Source organism: Pleurodeles waltl, chromosome 3_1 (assembly GCF_031143425.1).
Source record: "Pleurodeles waltl isolate 20211129_DDA chromosome 3_1, aPleWal1.hap1.20221129, whole genome shotgun sequence".
Lineage (NCBI taxonomy): Eukaryota > Metazoa > Chordata > Amphibia > Caudata > Salamandridae > Pleurodeles > Pleurodeles waltl.
The window spans coordinates 289,855,210-289,880,415 of NC_090440.1; the positions used below are offsets into that span (position 1 = coordinate 289,855,210).

General features: G+C 49.3%; 1 protein-coding gene across 1 annotated transcript in view; it reads left to right on the top strand.

Annotated features, from left to right (window-relative positions):
- Window positions 1–25,206, top strand: part of NEDD4 (NEDD4 E3 ubiquitin protein ligase) — a 1,239,834-nt gene that overhangs the window by 1,183,127 nt on the left and 31,501 nt on the right. The window contains exon 27 of the mRNA XM_069222425.1: window positions 2,846–2,942. Within this exon, the coding sequence (XP_069078526.1) occupies window positions 2,846–2,942 (97 nt within the window). The remainder of the gene's footprint in view (window positions 1–2,845; window positions 2,943–25,206) is intronic.

Here is a 25,206-nt window from a genome sequence, read left to right on the forward strand (position 1 = left end):
GGGAATGAGACCTGAATTTAGCTCTTAACGATTGTACATGGAAATACTGTGGTCAGCAGCTTCAGAGTGCCTTGGTCTGGCCTGACTCCTGTTCTGGACAGGTGGCTGTTGAGAAGGAGAGTGTCACCCTGATAGCCTGCAGTAAACCTTGATACAACAAGAAGCACTGTTAGCAGGGCTTACAGTGGTAGCTTCAGTCCCAGACAAGAGGCACACCATTCCTCATGAGTATGTGACCTGAGTACCTGTCATGTCTATTTTTGGCATCAAGAAGCAGGTCTTGGCACAGGGTTCTCCAATGCACAGTTGACTGCAGAGTAGTACCTGTCTCCTCTTTGGGTGCAGAGCATAATTTGGTTAGATTACTCCTATCATTCAGACCAGGAGCTGGAAGATGTACCACACCCTTCCCAACCACCTTTTGATCCAAGGTCAGGGTTTGCCATTATCCTACCCCACATCTTTCATTGAGATTTCTTCTTGGATGCTCTGAGTACAAATTTGAGAGCCCAGTGCCCCATGTGCCCAAAGTTCTGGTACAGCTCCTACTGACTATAGTGAAGATCCCACTGTATTTGCTCCCACTGACTATAGTGCAGGCCCCACTGTATTTGCACAGTCTGTGGTACAGCTTAAGCTGTCCTGAGGACTAGCATCTGGCACAAGTGCCTCTGTGTCAAGTACCACTGCTGATCCAGATAACACAAAAGTGCAGCCCCAATCACACCTACTGGTCCTTCTGTAGTGAATGATTCCCTGCATAAGGGCTTTCCTAGGAGAGTTGATTACTGACCTGGACATTCTTACCTCTTTTGACTCAGACACCATTACCCACTTTCGACCAGACTCTACCATGCAGTCAAACACAAGTCTTTTAATGGCAGTATCAATGCTGAAGAATGAGGTTATGTATGTCTTACAAATGCAACTGTTCCTTGACCCAGACCAGTCCTTGCTTCAGACCCCTAAGTTTTGAAATAGAAGGTGTGGAAGAAGCAGTCCTCAGAGCCCATGATTTCCAAAGCCTGAGACACCAAGTAGTAGGCTTCCAGGGACTACCCAGTCTTTGTGTTTGGGAATCAACCAGCTCAGAATGTGGCGGTGCTGCCAGCTTCTCTCAAAATCAAAACAACTTCTTCCCACAGGGACAATGAAGCAAAGTGTCTGGAGATTCGATGGAAGATGATCTTCCATGTAGATGGTCTTTGCCAGTGGGAGGCCTATGACATCATGGGCAGTTAAGGTGTCCCTTTTGACATAAATTTGACCACAATACCTCCTAGCTGTCAGACTGTGCCAAGAGAAGCATTGGTTCATGCTCAGACTGGCCATAAACATGGTCCATGTCCTCTGACATCATGCCAGTGGCCCAGGAGGAAGTGAATTTTATCCATTTACTGGGAATAACTTGTTCTGTTCCACAATGGAAGAGGTCATACAGCAAGGAAACGTTCTACCAAACATTCAAGGCTTTGGAGCCCTTGCAAGGCAAGACTCTAACAAGTCCTTAATTTTGCCAGGAATCAGGCAAATGAAATGGGGTGCTTTGGAGGGTTTGGGTGCGTTAAACAAGGCCACTACACCGCCTCACTTGAAGCAAAGTAATCCTATGACTTCTTCATGATTTAGCTATCCTCCTCAACACCACTATCAAAGATTGACAGTATAACAGTGGGTCAAGGCTTTCCTACCACCTCCTCCCATAAACCCATATAAACAAAAACGACTGGGTCCTATCTGCCATGAAGAAGGGATGTGCTCACAGCTGTCGTAGACGCCTCCATCTAGCCCACCTCTGCCAAATTTGGCATCTTAGAAACTTTGCAGCCTATTTTTACATCAGGGAACTGGACATTGTTCAATCTTTTCGGTACACACTGAGCTATAGCGGTACTTTGACTCCAAAATTGTCTAGCCAGAAAGTTTGGCCTTCTTGGTTAAATGGAGTTATACAGTCTTGATGAGACAAAAAAATTATGTTCTAGGCCTGATGTTTGCACTTAGCACTTACAGATATCACATAGAATTGGGGTAATTCAGTGTCAAACATAGACGGCTGGAAGAGTGGAATGGATTTGTGCATGGGCATTGAAATATCAATTTATGAGGGATGAGAAAGCCCCAGAAAATAGGGGAAAAAACAAGGAAAATATTATGAAGGGTCAACTAGATGGGCTTTGATGTGGCAGAATTGACAATGAATGTTTCATGGAATGTTATATGAAGAACTCATGTCTCGATTTTTGTGTACAGTGAAGAGCTTCTTGCAGTTTAAGTGTACAACATTTACTTTACTCCTCGTACTGTATTTGGAATTAAAAATATTTATAAATACAATAAAAAGTGTTCTTAAAGCATACACTCTTTAAAAAAAAATGAGGCAACCAGTGGGGACGAGCATATGCTCACCGATTACGGGCGTGCTGTGTATGACGTACACATATTGACGGGCTGAACCTGCATATGAAAGGTGTTTATTAAGCAAATACAGATGCAGTTTCTGCTCCAATCATTACTTGACTTGGATTCCCACAAACTCATAATCCAAAATTAACAGTTAACATAACGGTAACTTTATCCTTCGCAAAACAGTAATTGTAGGAAATGTACTTTCTGTCCCTCTCTGAAAAATTATCTTATATGTAATAGCATAAAGATACTTGCGAATTTTAACAGATTGAGATGTGAGTTAGAATGCGTAGTTAATCCTAATTCACTAGAATCACAATCTCTGTGTTTGTGGGAGGCGGAAGTGGTGATTGAGAGTTAAAGATATTTGGTATAACCTCAACGAAACCTCTGTCTCCTTTATGCCGGATATGTAATATGTGATTTTACTTTGCAGGCTGTTCTGTTGATGGACTCCGAGAAAAGGATACGTTTGCTTCAGTTTATAACTGGTACATCCCGCGTTCCCATGAATGGGTTTGCTGAGCTATACGGTTAGTATTTCATATGGTAGTCTTCTATATTTCTATGAGCACTAGACTTTCCAGTAAACTCAGGAGGAGGTTGTAGCCGTAGTTTAAGTGTTTCAGTCTTGCTCATCCTTAATTCTTGAGCATGACAGGTTGCAGATGTCAGCTTCAGCTTCTATTTTCAAGAATCTACGCTTCACAGAACGTTTTTTTTTTTTTAAACGAATCTCGTACTACATTGCTTTAAACTACTAGGGCGGGACGACACAACGTTATTTGTTATGAGAAAGATAACGATGAAACAATATTGTTTATATGTGCAAAATTCCATTAAGAATGCATTTCATCTGTTATTCTTTGAACTGCTATTTTTGTTGTTGTTTTAATTTCCTTATTGGCATTTTATTTGCAATCATAAATTGATATAAACACAGGAGCAATGTAAAAGCATTGTATATTGGTGGGGCTAGTCGCAAATACGGAAATACTAGGAACACAGTGTATCTGTATAATCGCAGGATACGCCAATAGATATTGAAGCATAGCAGAATGATGCAACATAACAATAACATTACTCCTCTGCAACAAGAGAAACTGTCTGGTCAGTGTGGTACAACGAAAATATAATGAGTATGATGAGGTCAAAAGTGAGATGGGACGCGGGTGTTCTTACGCACTGGTGAAGGAGGTATCACTAAACAAAGGGTCACCCGTGTTGAGAAGATATAAATTATAATCTCATAGGCAGCTCGAGATGTGTCCGTGGTGGATGCTCAGAGCCATCTAAGTTTATGCAATGCTAGCCGCTTGGCGATATCAAGCGTCTGCAGGAGGGTGTAAATGTTTGCCTAAGCGAAGGACATATACATCCCATGTTGTAATAACGGTATCACCACCTCGAGAACGATGGTCCCGAGTAATGGCTTCGGCTTCAGCTAAGACCTATTTATGGGTGACTCTGAGCCAGTTGTCTGTTGTAGAGGGATGAGGTGCCTTCCATTGCTTGACAGTCAGACACTTATAAAGCACAATTGCTAGATCAACAAATTACAAATAATGTTCATCGTGTTTTGTGAGTGGCAATATTCCGAGCAGGCAGATGAATGGGGTTGGAGGGATCTTGACCTCTACAATCACAGATATCCGTTCCATAGCCTGGGTCCAGGCATGCAGCAGTGGGGGACATTCCCAAAACCATATGTACAAAAGTGGTGTTTTCAAGGTTGCATCTGGGGCATCTGGGACGCATCCCCGTAAACATTTTGCCTAGACGATAAGGTGTAAGGTAAGCCTGATGTACTTAGTTAAATTGTGTATATCTCAAACGTGCATTGCAGGAGACTCGTTTGACCTGCATGAGGGCCATATCCCATTTTGTGGCAGTGAGCTCCATGGTTAGGGGAGTCTTCCCTCCATATTTTGCTCAGAGGCGGTGGACCAGCTTTCCCATGAAGGAGTGCAGTGTAAAGGGTCGATACAGCCCTGCGACCCAAGCCATGAGTAAAAATACATTGTAATCCTAAGTGTATCAGAGGTTCGGATGTTCCTGGAGGCCAAATCCCTGCAAGCCTCGCTCTACTGCAGAGTAGGTGAGAAAGAGGTCCACCTCAACGTCATGTTGCTCCTGTAGGTCATGAAAGGAAAGTAGGGTGCCCTCTCGATATAAATCACCTATGTGGTTTAACCCGGCCTCCCTCCTTGGGGTGGAATCATATGTGCCCAGTAAGCCACCCATGGCTGGAAAGTCCCACATAGGCAGTTCAGGTGCATATGGGAGCGGAGTCCGCTTGACGCTAATGTATCAAGCCCATGCGAGCTTGGCCATGAGCAGCAGCAGTCCATGCTTACAATGTCGCCCATCTGGAGAAAAAGCAATTCCAGGAGGTTGATATTCCCCAGGTCAGCCCATATCAAGTTCCTCTCCCCGGTCCAGCACCTGACAACCAACGCACTGGCCACTGAAACTGCGCCACAGTGAAATACAATTCTAAATCAGGAACACCTAGATCTCCTTCTGAACAAGGCCATTTTATGATCAGCAAGGAGGTTCTCCTGCGTGCCAGCCCCCACACTAGGGCCGACTCCAGGCTACGTAGGGATTGAAAGAAGAATTATGCGGAAGCACTGGTAAGGCAGCAAAAAGATACAAGAATCGTGGAAGAGCCAGCATCTTGACTATTGACGCCCTGCCCAGGGGTGATAGAGGCAGTTCCATCCAGAATTGCATAGAGTGACGAATGGAGGTCAGTACTCATTCATGGTTGCCTCCCAGTAAGTCCTTGGGTGTATCATAAATGTTTACACCCAAGTGGTGGGAGGTGTTAAAGGCCCAGGGAAGGCGTTTCCCATCCAACCAGTCGTGGTGTTCTTGTACTACCTTCTGCAATGGAAATATACAGGATTTGCTCCAGTTTATCTTAAGGCCCGCAACCTGTCCAAAAGTAGTTCATATAAATGCAGTAATGTACTGACGTAATTCCGTAAATATATGAGGACATCATCATCAGCATATAATGAGCCGGCATGCCAAACGGGACCTACTTTAATGCCCCATTCCGGACCCCGGGAGAATAGCGCAATAGCCAGCGGCTCCATAGCCAAAGCAAATAGGACCGGTGACAAAGAGCAGCCTTGGCGGGTGCCCCATCCAATGGGAAAGGGGAGCGAGATGCAGTGACCGGTACGCACTCGCACTCTCGGAGCCGTGTACAGGAGTTTGACCCATCTCAGAAAACTAGGTCCTATTCCAAAAGTTTGCAGAATTCGTAACAAATAGGCCCAGCCAAAAGTGATGAACGCCTTCTCAAAGTCCAAGGGGACCGCCAGTGGGAGAGTAGTCTTCGTGGATAGGCCATCTATAATGTGGCAAAGACGTCTGATGTTAAAATGTGTAGCTCTCCCCTGGACAAAGCCACTTTGGTTGGTATGGACAAAAATACTTAATACTGAGAGGAACCTATTAGTAATGATTTTGCTTAAGATCTTGTAGTCAATCTTAAGCATTGACAATGGCCTATAAGAGCCTACTCTAGGGGACCTCTCCCAAGTTTCAGCAGCACAACGATCAAAGCACCTCGAAGCGACTTAGGAAGTATCCCACTATGATGGGCCTCAACATAGACCTCAAGGAGACGGGGAAGTAAGGAGGCCTTGATTGCCACATAATGTTCGACAGGGAACCCGCGCATGCCCGGTGTTTTGCCCCACGCCATCTGCTGAATTGCTAATGTAATTTCCACTATCTAAATGGGTTGTTCCAGCTCTTGTTGCTGTAACGGAGACAAGGTAGGAAGCAACCCTGCCTCAAACCAATCAGACATGAAAATAGGGGAAGGTTCCTCGGCGGTGGCGTACAACTGTTCATAATAATTGGTAAATAATTCATTAATGTCCGCCTGGGTGTTCTGGACAAACCCTGTATAGTCTTGTATGGCTCATAATCACGTCCTAGGTGTCTCTGTTTTCAGTGCATCCCACAGGACCCAGGAGGCAGAGTCCAGCGACGCTGAGGGCATCAGTGGGACAGAGGGCGAGGGGAGCACCACGGCGGAGACTGGAGGGGACAATGAAGACTCTGATACCTCCTCCGATGGAAGCTCCCTGGTGGTGGCCGATACCTCTGTGACAACCCAAGCTACAGATATAGCCACCACCCCCATACCAGCACGCTCTCCTAGCAGCCCCTCATCGAGTTTGCTGTGACCGCTCACCCAGGAGGGTGGGCATCTCCTTCGCACCAGGCACCTCAGCCCCTGCCCCAGTGAGCCCTGCTGCCCTGAGTGAGGAGGCTATTGACCTCCTGAGATCCATCGCTGTAGGGCAGTCTTCCATTGTGAATGCCATCCAGGGGCTGGCAGCCCAAATGCAGTAATCTAATGCATTCCTGGAGGGCATTCACACTGGATTAGCGGCCCATCAGAGATCGATCCAGGCTCTGGCCTCCTCTCTGATGGCAGCCTTTGTCCCTGTTTCTTCCGTCCCCCCTCCAACTTCCACCTCCCAGTCCCGTTCCCCTCAACCCCAACCCATCCCAACCACACAGCAAGACGGGTATGCACACAGGACAATACCCAAGGGTGTCACAGGCAAACACAAGCACCTCACTTCATCCCACAGGCACTCATACAAACACCATCCAGTTGCAGACACACCAACATCCAATATTTTCACTGTCTCCCCCTCTTCCTCCTCCTCCACCTCCCACCCAGTTACGTCCACACTCACACCTGCATGTACTACATCATTAGCCATTACCTGCATCATCACCACACCAAGCAGAACACACACCACACTAGCAGACGCCTCCACAACATCCATGCACACGTCCCCTGTGTCCTCTCCCACTGTGTCTGCCCCCGTCCCCACCAAAGTACACAAACGCAAGCACTCAGACACCCAGCAGGCATCCACCTCACAAAAGCATACAGCCCATGCACCTGCACCCAAATGCAGCAGACAGACACCTCCAACAACCACTCCCTCATCCTCCACTCCCATTACTTCTCCCTCTTCCCGCCCCAATGTCCCTAAAAAGCTTTTCCTTTCCACCATTGACCTCTTCCCTACCCCTCCCTCCACCCTATCCTGCGCATATGGCCAGGGTACCAAGAACCCAGCCAAGCACCTCAGCACACTCAGGCCCAGTTCCATCCTCACCTACTCGTGGTGGAAAGGATTCCAGGCCACAAATACTGAAGTGGAAGGAGCCTTCTCCAGCCAGCCGAAAGAGGAAGGCGCCTGCATGAGCAGACAAGAAGGGGAAGGTGCCTGCACGTGGCATCCGAAAGGGGAAGGAGCCCTATACCTGCCAGCAAGAAGGGGAAGGAGCCTGCACCTGCCAGCAAAATAGGGAAAGAGCCTGCACCTGCCAACCGAAAGGGGAAGGAGCCTGCACCAGTAGGCAAGAAGGGGAAGGAGCCTGCACCAGCAGGCAAGAAGGGGAAAGAGCTTGCACCAGCAGGCAGGAAGGGGAAGGAGCCTGCACCAGCAGCTGTCACAGAGCCCATACCACCAACCATGATTGTGCAGACATCGCAGGGCACAGGGGCTGAGCAGGAGCCTCCCACTACCACCACCACCACCACAGTGCAGCCATCGGAGGGTGCAGGGGCTGTGCAGGAGCCTCCCACTACCACCACCACAGTGCAGCTATCCGAGGGTGCAGGGGCTGTGCAGCAGCCTCCCACTACCATCAGCACCGCCACAGTGCAGCCATCGGAGGGTGCAGGGGCTGTGCAGGAGCCTCCCACTGCCACCACCACAGTGCAGCTGTCACCGGCGGCAGACGCAATGTGATCCTGCCTCCATTGGCTGCTGTGTGGCCTGTACTCTCCTGAACCAGTGGGGAAGACACCAACCTGAGAGACTGTGGCCTATCACTCCCCAGGACCAAGCACAGGGGGGAGGACACCCACCTGAGAGACTGTGCCCCCTCCAGAACCAGTGGTCTTGTTTCCGCACCCCCCTGAGGTGCCTGCCTATTGGCCAACTGATGCCCCTGCAGTGTTCCCTCCTTATTGATGCAGGCAACTAGTGGGGCCTTGGACTTTGCCCTGTGGCCAAGTGGCCCACATGGACTGAGGACTGGGCAGTGTCTCTTTTTTGTACATTTGTACATATCTGTCGCATTGGCATAATTATTATTTATACTGTTTTGATCTTATTACAATCACTTTTGTAAATTTGTGTTGTCCTTGCATTATTGAGCCGATTTACAGGGATTCACTTGTTTTCTGGGGCAGCTGGTTGTATGTATGGTGGGTGTGTATGGTGCGTGTGTGTGTCACTCTCGTTTTCCTCCTCCCCCCTCCCTTGTGTGTTAGGCGACTCTACTCACGGTCTTCATCCTCGCCGGCATTGGTGTCCGTGGTGGAGCAGAACGTAGAATATCATTGGAATCACTTGCAGTTCTGGTTCCATGGCGGTGTGATTCTTCCCTGTGTATCCAGTGGTGAGTCCTTTCACTTCTGTATTGTGTTTCCGTCAGGCTTTTGATGTTGTTGGCACTGCCTCGGAAAAGGTGGCGGATTGTCTTGTCATAATATGGTGGGTGGAACTTTGACTTCCGCCTGGCTGTAGGCGGCTACTGCCATGGTGCCTGTTGTTTCTACCCTGGCGGTTGGTATGGTACATTGACTGTCTTTAGGAGCTATTTCCGCCATGGTCATAATTTGGCGGTAGTTACCGCCAGACTGTTGGCTGTGTTACCGCCACTTTATCACAGACCGCCAGGGTTGTAATGAGGGTCTGTATCTCATTTTGATATAGTAAATACAGAGCCAGCTTCCTACACTATTTCTTTAGCATCTTTGTCAGTAATGGTCTATTTTATGTAAGGTTTGAGGAGTGTCCCTCCAATAGTCGCCTTTACTCAAATATGAGCTTGGTATCTGATTCTGAAAGTGCTTATGAATTCTTCCTTGGTGACTACTAAACACTGCCCTTATTGTTGATCATATTTGAGGTGGCTATCACTCTTGTGTGGTAGGTTACTGAGATTAAATCGTATTCTATTACTGCATGCAGTTTTGTGGTGCAGGCCACTACGGTCTCCTCTGACCCCACCGTCCTCCCTAAGGTTCCTCCGGACAGGGAGTCCAGATGGCTGGAAACTTGTGAATGAAACATTTTCTCCTCAACCAGATCAGACCTGCGGTCAGTAAACACTGAATGTGTTCTGGGCTGCTTTTTTCAGGTTGTAGGATTTGGTGGTGCACCTGGTGCCTTTGCTTCCACAGGAGACCCCGAGCAAACTTGCCCAGACACTCCAGGATTGGGGGGAGGCTGCTAAATTTTTAATAGAATGTGATATGAATACTACAGACTCAGTTGGCCAAACCATTCTGTAGCGCTGCACTGTCATGCCTGTGTCTGCCACTCTGGCATTTCGGAGGTTGTCCAAACTACCCTGGAGAACATGCCTTTCAATGGCACCCGCCTGTTCGGCACACATGCCAATTCTGCATTGCAACATTTTAGGGAAGGTCGGGGAGGAAAAGACTCGAAAATATGTCTATTCCTATATCGTCTACCTCCCTTGCTTCTAACTTTCTCGGGTAGGAAAGGGGGTGCCCATCTCTGATTCTTCACATAGATGGATCCATTCCAGAGTGAAGACTTGTACTTCCTGTTGAATCTGAACCATTCCACCTTCTGGTGGCACCCAGCCCGGTGTTCCTGCCTCCTGCAGGTATTATTATTATTATTTATTATTATTATTATTAATATTATTATTATTATTATTTCTTAAGGCCTGTTGATGACAGTTTTTCGCTCCCGTTATCTTGGAGGTAGTTTTTTTCTGGCATAAGTGGGTTTAAAATCTGATGGAACAGGGATTTTCTTTTTTCTCTGAAGACAGGCTTCTTGCTCAGGAGATAGTTATTTGTAAGGTATGTTCCTTGTTCTGGGTAGACCATCTTCTCTATGCCTAATAGGTATTACTAACTACATTGTGGTACGTTTCGTGTCCCTTATAGGGAGCTTATAATTGGAACTCCCTGGGAGTCTTTGTACATGGCTCCATGCTTTGCACAAGAGCCTGATTATGGTGATTCTCTTGTTTCTCTTCACTGTAATCCTAGAAGCATTACTTATGCGTTTTTTCTAGGGTTGTCTACATTTCGTGGGAGACACTTAATTTCCCTTGCAGAGCAGTGGGGCATGTCGTAGTGGCATTCCACTTCTGTGCTTCCTTGCACTCCTTTTGCGAGTTGATCGTGTTGTACCTCAACAGCATGGGCTCATGCCACGGATCTCTATGGCACTGATGGAACACAGTTTCCAATTCCTTTCTTGTGTTCTATAGAATGGGATTTATCCTTCTGAGATTTTTCCTTCATCCTTATACCCTGCTGCTTTTGTTATCGTGGCACCTTGCCTACATTTCTAGCCTGTGTGGGTCATTCTCTTCTCCACTGACTGTCCACGGAGATGTGTTATACTTGCTTATCGCTTAGAGGCAGGGTCTTGTACCTTTGCTGCTACAAGCACCTCCTATGTAAGAGGTCACACACCACCCAGGGTCTCAAGATGCCTACATATTTATTCTTTAGGCGCTGTCATGAAGCCATCTTCTTTTTTACAGTGGATATCTGGTAGTTTACTCATGTTCCTTGAACATTACGATTCCGTCTTTCTTGGGATTAGTTCGTAATTGGGTTTGGTTGCTCCCTTCGGGCACAGTATCCCTGGCTGGTCCATTTTACTTTATTCTACAGGGTGTCATAATATTCTAGCCCTCCAGAGGTAGTTATAAAGCTTCTGCGTCATTGTTAGGGTTCCTTTCTTCACAAGGGAATGTTTCTCTCTTGCAGTGTACCTTACTTCTTTCGGAAGATACCTTTATACATTAGTATAATGAAGGTGTTGTAGGAAAGTACCCTTTTTTTCTCATGGTTACCCCAATTTTTGCCTGCTCTGTGTTTTGACTGTGCTTTAACCCTCTAAATTTGGTTGTTTGGGACATCACACGCCCCACATTTGGCAGACTGGTGCCCCTATATGAGTCCCTAGTATATGGTACCCAGGGCATTGGGGCACCAAGGGTTCCCCAGGGGCTGCAGCATTTATTTTGCCACCCATGGGAGCCCATGTAAAATGTGTCTGCAGGCCTGCCATTGCAGCCTGCATGAAAATGCGCATGCACCAGTTCACTGCACCAAGTCACTGTAAGTTGCCCCTATGTTAGGCCCTCCTAGTGCAGAGGACAGGGTGCAGATACCTGTGTGTGAGGCACCCCTGCATGAGCAGAGGTGCCCCTAAGAACTCCAGCTCCTTTTTCATGGATTTCGTAAATGCGGTAAGCCATTTTACGAGTGTACTGGACAAAGGTCACTACTTGTGTCCAGCTACATAATGGTTACTCCAAACCTAGGCATGTTTGGATTCAAACATGTCGGAATCAAACAATCAATCCAATACTGTTGCCTGTATTGGTTGTATGATTCCATGCCGTCTGGGGGTTCCTTAGAGGACCTCCAGCATTGCTCCTACCAGCTTTTTGGGGGGAGGTTTCCGGGCAGCCCATGCTGCTGCCACCCCTCAGACAGGTTTGTACCCTCCTACTGCTAGATCAGCTCAAGCCCAGAAAGGCAGAACAAAGGATTTCCTTTGGAAGGGGGGGGGTCACACCCTCTCCCTTTGGAAATAGGTGTTACATGGCTTGGGAGGGGTAGCTTCCCCAAGCCCCTGGTATACTTTGAAGGGCACATTTGATGCCCTCGTTGCATAAACCAGTCTGCACCAGTTCAGAGACCTCCAGTCCCTGCTCTGGCACAAAACTGGACAGTAGAAAGGGGAGTGACCACTCCCCTGTCCATCACCACCCCAGGGGTGGTGCCCAGAGCTCTTTCAGAGGGTCCCTTGATTCTGCCATCTTGAATCCAAGGTGGGCAGAGGCCTCTGGGAGTATCTGAGTGAACAGGTCAGGCAGGGGGTGTCAGCTGGCTAGGTGACCAATCCCCCGTCCAGGGCTATTTAGGGTCTCCCTCTTGGTTGGGGCCTCAGATTTGACTTGTAAGATTCCAGCAGGACACCTCTGCAACGTCTACTTCGATTTCTGGCCAGTGGAACCACAAAAGGACTTCACAGGAACGCACAATCTGCAGCGCCAGAAACAACTTTGCCCTGCAACATTTTTTATCCGGCTCTTTCCAGCTTCTGCAACATTTCCTCGGCTGTGCGTCCTCTGAAGGCAGCAAGTCTTCAGTCTGCATGAGAAGGAAGAAGGAATCTCCCTTGGAGTGAAGGAGTCACTTTCCTTCATCCGCAGGCACCAACTACAGCGACGACTGGCTGCTTGGATCTCCTCTCATCTTGAGCTGCGTGGATCCTGCATCATGGGTGGTGGTCTGGAGTAGCCCCTTTGGTCCCCTCTGCCAGCTGTCCAACTTTGGTGCCTCCCCACACAGGACAATACCTCTGTGCACCGCGTCTCTTGCAACTACCAAGGCTTGTTGGCATCTCCTCCAAGGGATCTTCAGGCTCCGTGTAGCCCCATCACTCTTCCCTGCGACGCACAGCCCTCCGCATGCTTCTCCTGCTGTGTGGGACCCTTCTTTAGTTGTGCTGCGTAGCCCTCCCTGTGACTCCTGGGCTCCTTGCCTGTGGGTCTTCTGTGGGGACTGTCCTTTCTCCTGTGGATTCTCTGCCCTGCTGATGGTCCCCTGAGACTCCCCCTGTGGGTTTAGCCCTCCTGGACCTTGCTGGTCCCCAGCAGTCCCACTTTTTGTCTACTGTGACTCTTGCCTTCACCCAGGCTTGTTCCTGGCTTTTCCACGCCTCAGACAGACTGCAACCTTCCTTACAACGTGGGACATCATCTGCATTGTCCAGGAACTCTTCACCGACTCGAGGGCTGCATTCCTGACCGTCTTCGTTCCACCGTCGACTAACTCCTGTAACCACAGACAGGTGGGTAGTGGCTCCTGCTATAACCAGACACTTCCACGAGATCAGGATTTGGTCCCCTTCTCTTTCAGGTCTTCCTCTTCAGGAATCCACTGCTGGTTTCGTGCAGTCTTGTCTGGGTGTTGCATTATCCTTATTTTCATTCCTTTTGGTAGTTTGGGGAAAATCCAGTAACTTATTCCGTTCTTCCTGGTCGCTGGGGGGGGGGGGGGGGGGGGGGCACTCTGGTACTTAGCTTTGGGGTTTCCTAGTTCCTCCAGCTTCCCCCTACCGATTCCACTTCCTTGGGTGGGGACCCGACTTTCACATTCAACTTTCTCAGTATATGGTTTGGTCCCCCCCAGGCTTTCGTTATTGCCTATTGCATTTCACTGTTTTCTATTTCTTTTTATGCCTATTTCTGAACATACAATAGTGTGTTTACTTACCTCATATTGGAGAATTGCCTATCTAGTAATTTAGTATTTGTGTCACTAAAATAAAGTGCCTTTATTTTTGTAACCCTGTGTGGTTCTTTCATGTGTGTAAGTGCTGTGTGACTACAGTGGTATTGCATGAGCTTTGAATGTCTCCTAGATAAGCCTTTGGCTGGTCATCCATAACTACTTCTAGAGAGCCTGGCTTCTAGACACTGCCTACACTTCACTAATAAGGGGATACCTGGACCTGGTATAAAGTGATAATACCATATGTACTCACCACACACCAGGCCAACTTCCTAAACTGACCATCTTTGTCCACTGTCGACCTGGTCCTGCAACCATAGACAGGTAGGTAGTGGCCTCAAGTAGGCACCAATCCCACACCCTCAGCAGCACAGGGGCGGCCGGGTGCTGAGTGGTAACAGGGTGTCAGTTTTCCAATGGATCTTTATGGGTGGACCCCGGGGGTCACTTAGGCGCTGCAGGCAGGGCACAGGGGGGATTCTCGGGCAAGCCACCGACTGGATAGGGAGGAGGGCTGCCTTCTGGTCATAGCTGCATTAGTGGTCGATTTCTCTAGAGTCGGGGGGCTACAGGTGCAGTGCTTCTCAAGGCGTCGGATATCTTTGTCCCTGGCACTTGCGGTCAGGGGCTCCTAGGGATTCCCTCTGCAGGCGTTGTTGTGGAGGGATGGAGAGGTCAGTCTAGGGTGGACACTCGGTAGGAATCGCCTGGGGATCCTGTCTGGCTAGTTGGGCCACCTGAACACGGGCCGTGGGCATCGGGTGCAGAGTGGTTAAGAACTCACACTTCTGGAGTGAGGTGGGAGTCCGATAGAAGCAGCTTCTTCTTCTTTCATGTTGGACAGGCCCGCTGTCCACGGACGTTTCTTGGTCCTCTGGGATGCAGGCAGTCCTCTGGAGGCTTTTCAGGGGTCGCTGTACCTGCAGAATGCATCATTTCTTTTTTCTTTTGCAGCTTTTTGAAGCAGGAGATGGGCCGGTAGGACTAGGGCCGAGTCAGTTGTTGTCTCCTTTTCTTCTCTGTGGGGTTTTCAGCTCAGCAGTCCTTCTTCTTGTGGGGTCATCAGGAATCTGACTAGCTTGGTTCAGGGAGCCCTTAAATACAAGATTTAGGGTCATTTTAAGGGTCAGAGGGCAGTAGCCAGTGGCTACTGTCCCTGAGGGTGGCTACACTGTCCTTGTGTCCACTCCCTTTGGGGGGGGGGGGGGCATTACTATCCCTATTGGTCCCTGTCCTCCAAACCAAGATGGAGAATTCTGCAGGGAGATGGTCACTTCAGCTCTGGACACCTTAGGGGTTGTCCCAACTGAAGTGGTCACTCCTCCTTGTTTTTCTTAAGTTTCCCACCAAACTGGCTGCCCAGAGTGGGGTCTTGTGGTGGGGGGCTGGGCATCCTCCACTAGTTAGAGTGCCCTGGGGCACTGTAACACGAGACCTGAGGTTTTAAGGCTCACCGCCATGTGTTACAATTCCTGCAGGGGGGAGGTGTGAAGCACCTCCACCCAGAGCAAGCTTTTTTCTGGCCTCAAAGAGCACAAAGTCTCTCACCCCAGGGGGTCAGCAACTCATCTGCTAGTGGCAGGCTGGCTTAGACCAGCCAGTCCTACACTAGAGAATTGGGTAAAGTACAGGGGACATCTCTAAGGCCTGCTAGAGGGATGACTGACCTATGACGCAGGTAGTGTCTTGTGGGCATGGCACCCTAAGAGGGATGCCATGCCGACTTTGCCTTTTTCTCCCCACCAACACACACAATCTGCAATGGCTTTGTGCATGTGTTAGGTGACAGGTCCCTTAGGGTGGCACCACATATGCTGCAGCCCTTAGTGACCCTTCCAGCTCCCCTATGCCGATTCCACTTCCTTGGGTGGGGGCCCGACTTTCCCATTCCACTTTCTTAGTTTATGGTTTGGTCCCCCCAGGGCCTTCAGTACTTACTATTGCTTTCACTGTTTTCTGGTACATTTTATGCTAATTCCTGACCTCTAATGTCCATATAATAGTGTATTTACTTACCTCCAGTTGGCCTATACGGTATTTTAGTATTTGTGTTTGTGAGAGAGGGCCTCTTTTTGACACGGTTATCCCCCCACTTTTCGCCTGATGTTGATGTGTCCTAGAAATTGTAGTGCCCAGGACCCCTGCTAACCAGGTTCCCTGGGCCAGAGCCCCTTCCCTAAATCTGTGGTGATGCATCAGCACAATTAGATACGCTCTTAACTAACACTAGTACGTCCCTAGTAATGGAGTGCCTGTATGCCCAGTGCATAGGGTACTGGGGGCAGGACCCTGAGGGCAACAGCGCTGATTGTGCCACCCTTTAGCGCCATGCATCCAGATACACCCAGCACTGCCATTGTAGGCTGAGTGTTCTGGTGCAAACCTAAAACACAAACTCGACATGACACACTGCCTGTGTGCCTGTCCACCATATACTGCGTTTACTATGGGTAAGACACCTCTCTGGCAGGCCTTAGAGCCCTAAGGCTAGGTGCTCCATATTATATGTGAGGGCATAGCTGCATGAGCAGTATGCCCCAACTGTGTCCTTGCCAAACCTGGCACATAGTGAGTGAACAGAGCAGCCATTTTAATACATGTGCTGGACACTGGTCAACACGAGTTACCCAGCTATGATGGCCACCCAGAACCCTGGGTTGTTTGGTATCAAACAACTCAGAATGATAAATCCAAACTGGTACCAGTATTGCATTTATCCATGAATGTACCCAGGGGCCATTTTAGATGTGTCCCCTGCAAAAGCTAACTTTCCTGGCATGGTTGCTGACTGGTCCTATCCAGCTGCCACCTCCAGACAGCCAATATACAAACTTTGGAGCAGAGCCCTGCCTCTCCAGTTTGTAAGACAATGACCTTCCTGGGTGGAAGAGCTAACACCCCCTCCCTTAAGAATGTGCAGTGTGGTGGCGGTGAGCTTTAAAGTGCTTACCAGCCATGATTCTTGACCCTGAAGCCTACTGCTAGCTACAGCTGGCATCCCCCTTTGCAAACCCCCACTTTTGGAGGGAGCAAAGGCGAGAAACCTAACAAAGGTTAGGAGTAGTGGCCTTACCTGTCATGCACCACCCCTAAGGTGTTGCTTGCGAGGTGGACCCTCTCTTTCATTTTGCTTCATCTTGGATAGAAGGTAAACGACAATTAGATTTAGGGCAGTGACCCTTCCCAAGTGGTCACTATAGTAGGTGTAGCCACCCAAAGGTAAGTGTCCCATTGCAGACTACCAGGTTACCCCCCTAAAACACCCTCTAAATTCAGTATTTAGTGGGCATCTCTAGACTAACAAATCAGATTCAAAAGGATATAGAGTAGACAGTCCCAAGAAGGACCAAAGCCCGGGAACTGTGCACCCGCTGCACAAGAAAAGGCGCCAAACCCTGTTGTAGGAAAGTACCTTCTTTCTTGGCATGTTACCCTCATTTTTACCTGTATGTCAGTATGTTTTTCCTGTCTCACTGGGATCCTGCTGGTCAGGACCCCAGTCCTCATAAGTTATGGCCTAATGTGTGTGTTGTCAGTAGTGCCCAACTGTGTCACTGAGGCTCTTCTAACCAGAACCTCAGTGCTAATGCTCTCTCTGCTTTTAAATTTGCTACTATAGGCTAGTGATTTCATTTACCAATTTTAATTGCCACACTGGACCCACCTTATAAGTCCCTAGTATATGATACGTAGGTACCCATGGCATTGGGGTTAGGAGATCCTTATGCCATTTTCACTGCACTTAAGTAACTTATAAGTCACCTATATGTCTAACCTTGATTTACTGAAGGTTAGGTGCAAAGTTACTAAGTGTGAGGGCACCCTTGCACTAGCAAAGGTGCCCCCATATAGTCCAGGGCCAATTCTCGGGACTTTGTGAGTGTGGGGACACCATTACATGCGTGCACCTACATATAGGTTGATACCTATATGTAGCTTCACAAAGGTAACTCCGAATATATGGCCATTTAAGGTGTCGAAGATCATGGAATGGTCCCTCCATTCCAAATCTGGTATTGGGGAACCAATTCCATGCATCCTGGGGGCTCCACCATGGACCCCCAGTACTGCCAAACCTGCTCTCTGAGGCTTGCACTGCAGCTACAACTGCTGCCACCTTACACACAGGGTTCTGCCCTCCTGGGGTCTCAGCAGCTCAGTCCCAGGAAGGCAGAACAAAGCATTTCCCTTGGGAGGAGGGTGTTATACCCTCTCCCTTTGGAAATAGGTGTTACATGCTGGGGCGGGGTCGCCTCCCCCAGCCTCTGGAAATGCTTTGAGGGGCACGGATGGTGCCCTCCTTGCATAAGCCAGTCTACACCGGTTCAGGGACCCCCAGTTCCTGCTCTGGTGCGAAAATGGACAAAGGAAAGGGCAGTGACCACTCCCCTGTCCATCACCACCCCAGGGGTGGCGCCCAGTGCTCCTCCAGTGTGTCCCAGACTTCAGCCATCTTGCTTTCCAAGGGGTGGGGACACTCTGAAGGCCTCTGAGTGGCCAGTGCCAGAAGGTGACGTCAGAGACCCCTCCTGATTGGTCCATACCTGATAAGGTAGCCAATCCCCCTCTGAGGGCTATTTAGGATCTCTCCTGTGGGTTTCTCTTCATATTCTACTTGCAAGTTTCCAGCAGGAATCTTCTGCAACTACTACTTCATCCTCTGACCTTGGATCAACCGCAGGCTTCTCCAGGAACAGCTGTAATGGCAACAAAGTATCCAGAAAGGCTACTTTTCCTCTGCAACTTCAGCTCCAGCCAGAAACTGCAACAGTTTCCACGGTGTGCATGCTCTGGGGACTCCCTGTCTTCACCCTGTACCAGAAGGACCGAAGAAATCTCCAGTGGAGTCCCTTCCCTGCTCCTGCAGGCACCTTCTAAAACGACAACCGGTTCTCTTGGACTCCTCTCCTGGCTCAAGCGTGCTCCTTGGAACACAGGTGGTGGACCCCTTCGACACAGACTGTGCTAAGGTCATGCTGTCCAGATTTGGAGGAGGTAAGAGCTTGCCTTCCCCGATTGCGACAGTACCCGCGTCATCTTCACCTCCTGAGGACTCTGTGCACTATTTGCAAGAATCCTTCATGCAAGGCCTGGCCCAGGTCCCCAGCACTCTATCCTACAACGCTCATTTTGCTGAGTTGTTCTCCGGCGACGTGGGACCTTCTTTTGTAGTGCTGCAGCAATCGCAATTTGCCCCTTCTTTGTCCCCGTGTCCTGGGACCTCAGTGGGTGGTTGCCCTGGTCATCTGTGGGTTCCCTCCAGTGTTGGGAGCCCCCTCTGCCTCCTCAGTCCGAGTTGAGGCCCCCAGGTCCCTCCTGGGTCCAGGCAGCGCCATTTTGACAACATCGCGACTTTGCTTGAACCAATGCTTGTTGGACCAATCCAGCGTCAAAACTCGCCTGCATCCAACATTTCCACGTGGGACATCCATTGCATCACGCAGGAACCCGCAGCCGTCTTCCTTTGGTACATTTCTGCAGTCCTCGTCCAACCAAGGGACTCTTCTTTTGCACCCTTGTAAGGAAATGCCTCTTTGGCATGGTTATCCCTTAACACTTTGCCTTTGCTGATGCTGGTTTTGATTGAAAGTGTGCTGGGACCCTGCTAACCAGGCCCCAGCACCAGTGTTCTTTCCCTAAACTGTACCTTTGTCTCCACAAGTGGCACAACCCTGGCAATCACATAAGTCCCTTGTAACTGGTTCCAAGGTCCCTGATGCCAGGGAAGGTCTCTAAGGGCTGCAGCATGTCTTATGCCACCCTGGGGACCCCTCACTCAGCACATGTACACTGCCTCACAGCTTGTGTGTGCTGGGGTGGAGTCGACATGGCACTCCCCTCAGAGTGCCATGCCAACCTCACTCTGCCTGTGGCATAGGTAAGTCACCCCTCTAGCAGGCCTTACAGCCCTAAGGCAGGGTGTGCTATACCACAGGTGAGGGCGTAGGTGCATGAGCACTATGCCCCTACAGTGTCTAAGCCAAACCTTAGACATTGTAAGTGCAGGGTAGCCATAAGAGTATATGTTCTGCAAGTTTGTCAAACGCAAACTCCACAGTTCCATAATGGCTACACTGAAAACTGGGAAGTTTGGTATCAAACCTCTCAGCACAATAAATGCACACTGATGCCAATGTGCAATTTATTTTAACATACACCCAGAGGGCATCTTAGAGATGCCCCCTGAATACCAATCCGACTTCTAGTGTAGGCTGATCAGTTTCTGCCAGCCTGCCACACACCAGACATGTTGCTGGCCACAAGGGGAGAGTGCCTTTGTCACTCTGTGGCCAGGAAAAAAGCCTGTACTGGGTGGAGGTGCTTCACACCTCCCCTTGCAGGAACTGTAACACCTGGTGGTGAGCCTCAAAGGCTCACCCCTTTTGTTACAGCACCCCAGGGCATCCCAGCTAGTGGAGATGCCCGCCCCTCCGGCCACTGCCCCCACTTTTGGCGGCAAGGCTGGAGGAGATAACGAGAAAAACAAGGAGTCACCCCCAATCAGGACAGCCCCTACGGTGTCCTGAGCTGAGGTGACCACTGCCTTTAGAAATCCTCCATTTTAGTTTTGGAGGATTCCCCCAATAGGATTAGGGATCTGCCCCCCTCCCCACAGGGAGGAGGCACAAAGAGGGTGTAGCCACCCTCCAGGACAGAAGCCATTGGCTACTGCCCTCCCAGACCTAAACACCCCCCTAAATTTAGTATTTAGGGGCACCCCAGATCCCAGGAAATCAGATTCCTGCAACCTGAAGAAACAAGAAGGGCTGCTGACCTACAAGCCTGCAGAGAAGACGGAAGACGACAACTGCTTTGGCCCCAGCCCTACCGGCCTGTCTCCAACTTCGAAAACCTGCAATCAGCGACGCAACCGACAGGGACCAGCTACCTCTGAAGCCTCAGAGGACTGCCCTGGACTAAAGGACCAAGAAACTCCCATGAACAGCGGCCCTGCTCAAAACCAGCAACTTCTTTGCAACAAAGAAGCAACTTCCAAAGACTTCATGTTTCCCGCCGGAAGCGTGAGACTTCACACTCTGCACCAGACGCCCCCGGCTCGAGATCCAGAGAACAAACACCACAGGGAGGAATCCCCGGTGACTGCGAGCCCGTGAGTAGCCAGAGACGACCCCCCTGAACCCCCACAGCGATGCCTGCAGTGAGAATCCAGAGGCACCCCCTGACCGAGACTGGCTGGAACAAGGGACCCGATGCCTGGAGCCAACTCTGCATCCGCAGGCCCCAGGACCTGAAGGAACCGAACCTCCATGCAGGAGTGACCCCCAGGCGACCCTCTGCCTAGCCCAGGTGGTGGCTGTCCCGAGAAGCCTCCCCCGTGCCTGCCTGCACCGCTAGAGTGGCCCCCGGGTCCCTCCATTGTTTCCTATCTGAAACCCGACACCTGCTTTGCACACTGCACCAGGCCGCCCCTGTGCTGCTGAGGGTGTGTTTTGTGTCCCTACTTGGGTCCCCCCCAGCGCTCTACAATACTCCCCTGGTCTGCCTCCCGAGGACGGGGGTACTTACCTGCTGGCAGACTGGAACCGGAGCACCCCCTATTCTCCATAGGCATCTATTTGTTTTGGGCACCTCTTTGACCTCTGCACCTGACTGTCTCTGAGCTGCTGGTGTGGTAACTTTAGGGTTGCCTTGAACCCCCAACGGTGGCTGCCTATGCCCAGGAACTGAGACTTATAAGTGTTTTGCTTACCTCACAATCTAACCAATACTTACCTCCCCCAGGAACTGTTGATTTTTGCAGTGTCCACTTTGAAAATAACTTATTGCCATTTTAACAAAGACTGTATATGGTATTGCTTTTATTCAAAGTTCCTAAGTTACCGGTGTGAAATACTTACCATTTTATGTGTTTACTTCAAATCTTGAACCTGTGGGTCTTAAAATAAACTAAGAAAATATGTTCGTCTATATAAAAACCTATTGGCCTGGAGTAAGTCTTTGAGTGTGTGTTCCTCATTTATTGCCTGTGTGTGTACAACAAATGCTTAACACTACCCTCTGATAAGCCTACTGCTCGACCACACTACCACAAAATAGAGCATTAGAATTATCAAATTTTGCCACTATCTTACCTCTAAGGGGAACCCTTGGACTCTGTGCACACTATTTCCTACTTTGAAATAGTATATACAGAGCCAACTTCCTACAGCCCTCTTTTAGGTTGGCAGGGGCTCCTGTCCTTCATGGAAGGTTCTCCAACTTCTGGACTTGGTCTCCTCTGTTTGCAGGTCTTCAGGTCCAGGAATCTTCCATTTGTTGCTTGCAGTCTTGTTTGGTTCTTGCAGTAATTCAAATCACGACTTGTAGTGTGTCCTAAGGAATCTTTCAATACTTTACTCGTTTTTCCTGGGTTCTAGTGTGCAGTATTTTACTCACCTTTATGGTTTTCCTACTCTCCCAGCGATTGTCTACACACTACACAGCTGGAATTAACGACACACCGACGACCACCCGGGTAAACCCCATAAGTGTCCCAAGTTTGGTAGCACTGCACCCTCTAGTGGCGAGTCATGCCAATTCCCGGAGTACTGGACAGCTCACATCAGAGAACCAGAAAACCAGCTCCCACAGCTGAAAAAGGATCAGGAGGAAGCCCCAGTCGAGGGACTTCAGGAACACCCCGGACCTTCCTCCAAAGTGCCCCGTTGTCCTGTAAGCAGCCCACAAAGAAACTTACCTCCTGCTCCAAAGGGCTCAGTTGCGCACAGCTCCTGGATCACCAAGTCGCTCTGCACCCGGCCGCCCAGTGCCCTGCAATGAGGAACCAGCTGTTCCTCACCCCTTGTGACCTCAACACACAAGGAGACCCCAAAACACCACCTTTAAATCTGCAAGAACCACCCTTTTCTAAGTGGTCCCCCTCAGTGGCCCTGCATCTACTCCAAGAGACTTGTCCACGCTGTTCCTGCTGGAAATGGCCTGAGCCTCTCCAGCTGTCATAGTGTGCCCACCGACGACCATGACCAGCCTGCAAATGCAGAACTTGATAACAACACTGCGTGATTTTATATGCATTTTTAAAAGTGACTGCCTATTGATTCCTATAGTGAAAGACTGCATTTATTAAAACTTTAAAAATTCATGTCTTAAAAAGTACTTAATCAATTTTGATAATCTTGGTCTTAAAAAATTACATACAAAGCTGAAGTATTTTTGTAAATTGGTCTCAAGTTATTCCTTTGAGTGGGAGAGTTGCATGATTGATACTGTGAGTTCAGCAAATGCTTTGCACTTCTCCAAGATTAGCCTAACTGCTCCACCAAGCTACCTAAAAAATTAGAGCATTAGGAGATGTAGTTTTTACCTCTGGAAACCAACTTGTAGTTGCCTGGACCACCTGCACAGTGTGCCTAACTTTGCACACTACATGGAGGGCCAGCCTCCTACAGTGTTACCATAATAAATTACCTTTATTTTTGTAACACTGGGTATTTTCTTTCATGTGTGCGAGTGCTGTGTGACTACAGTGGTATTGCATAAGCTGTGCATGTCTCCTAGATAGGTCTTGGCTGCTCATCCACACCTACCTCCAGAGAGCCTGACTTCCTAGACAATGACTACAACTTAGTAATAGGGGATACCTGGACCTGCTATAAGGTGATATCACCATAGGGGCTCACCACACACCAGGCCAGTTTTCTACATATGTTAGGTCTGCGTATCTGATGGAGACTTCTAGTTGCAGATTCCTTACCTGAGAATTTTCCCCAGGCGTCAGACTGGATCCAGAGATTTTTCTTCGAGCGGTACCCTTGTGCGCTGTCAGGTGGCGTTGGTCGACTCTGCGTGAGTCATTGGCATTGTGGTAGCCGTGATTACATTGCGGTTGTATATAGGTGCCATCCCGGTCCACTGACGTCAGTTTCTTTTAACGGCTTTCCATGCCAGTAGCGCAGAGCCATGAAGAACACCGAGAATGGTGAGCCAGAACTAGGGCCCTGAAGGGAATCCCTGTCCCTACAAATTAGTTTGCATTGCGGGGAGGATGGGCGGGTCGGTAAGGGATCTACAACTAGAATATGTCTCTACCAGATAAATTGTTACCGAAGGTAAGTAACTTGTTCATCTTCTAGTTGCAGATTCCTTACCTTAGAAGAGATACCCAGGCAATACCATCCTAGGCGGTAGGTTGCGAACCAAGGTCATACTAGAAAGTCTTGCAAGACTGAACGGCTAAAGTAGCCAACTCTGCGGACCTGACTGTCCAGGCAGTAATGTCTTGTGAATGTGGCCAGGGATGCCTACATTGCTGCCTGGCAGATGTCCAGGACAGGAACTCCTCATGCTCACACTGTGATGGCAGCAGTTGCTCTGGTGGCGTGAGCACGCAAGCCCTCAGGTGGTTGCTTCTTTGCCAAAGCATAGCACATTTGCATGCAGAGCACCACCCATTGTGAGGTGGTTCGCTAATGCACCGGCCATCCTTTCTTTGCATCCACATATCCCGCAAAGAGTTGATTGTCCACACAGAAATCTTTGGTACGATTGAGGTCGAATGCAAATTCTCTTTTTGGATCCAACAATGAAGTCTCTCATCTTCATAAGAGCGATGTGGGTGTGTGTGTAAAAAGTAGGTAAAGTGATGGACTGGCCTACATGAAAAGGCACAAAAACCTTAGGAAGGAAGGATGCCCTGGTACGAAGCACCACTTTGTCCGGATGGGAAAATGGTGGATTTGACAAAAGAGCTTGAAGCTCACTCACTCTGGGAGCAGATTTTAGTGTGAGGAGCCGCATGGGACAATTATGGAGTGGCTCAAAGGGGGCACACATAAGGTAGGTAAGAACCAGATTAAACCCCACTGGGGCATTATGAACGGGACCTGTGGGTACAAATGGGTGAGTCCCTTAAGGAACCTCCCAACAATGGGAGACTTGCATAGAAAAGGTTGATCTGGCAATCAGAGAAAGGCTGAGATGGCAGATAAGTAGCCTTTAAGGGTGCCAAAAGCAGAGCCCTGCTGGGCAAGGAAGAGGATTGTAGGAAATTTGCTCCTTGTTGCAGTTACCTCCCCACCTCCACCCTTCCCCCCACACACACACACTCACTTTTTGCCTGATATTGATGCTGACTTGATTGTGTGCTGGGACCCTGCTAACCAGGCCCCAGCACCAGTGTTCATTCACTAAAAATGTACCATTGTTTCCACAATTGGCATAGCCCTGGCACACAGATAGGTCCCTTGTAAAAGATACCAGTGCTACCAAGGGCCCTGTAACCAGGGAAGGTCCCTAAGGGCTGCAGCATTTGTTGTGCCACCCTAAGGGACCCCTCACTTAACACATGCGCACTGCCATTGCAGATTGTGTGTGTTAGTGGGGATAAAAAGGCAAAGTCGACCTGGCAACCCCCTCAGGGTGCCATGCACACAAAACACTGCCTGTGTCATAGGTAAGTCGCCCCTCTAGCA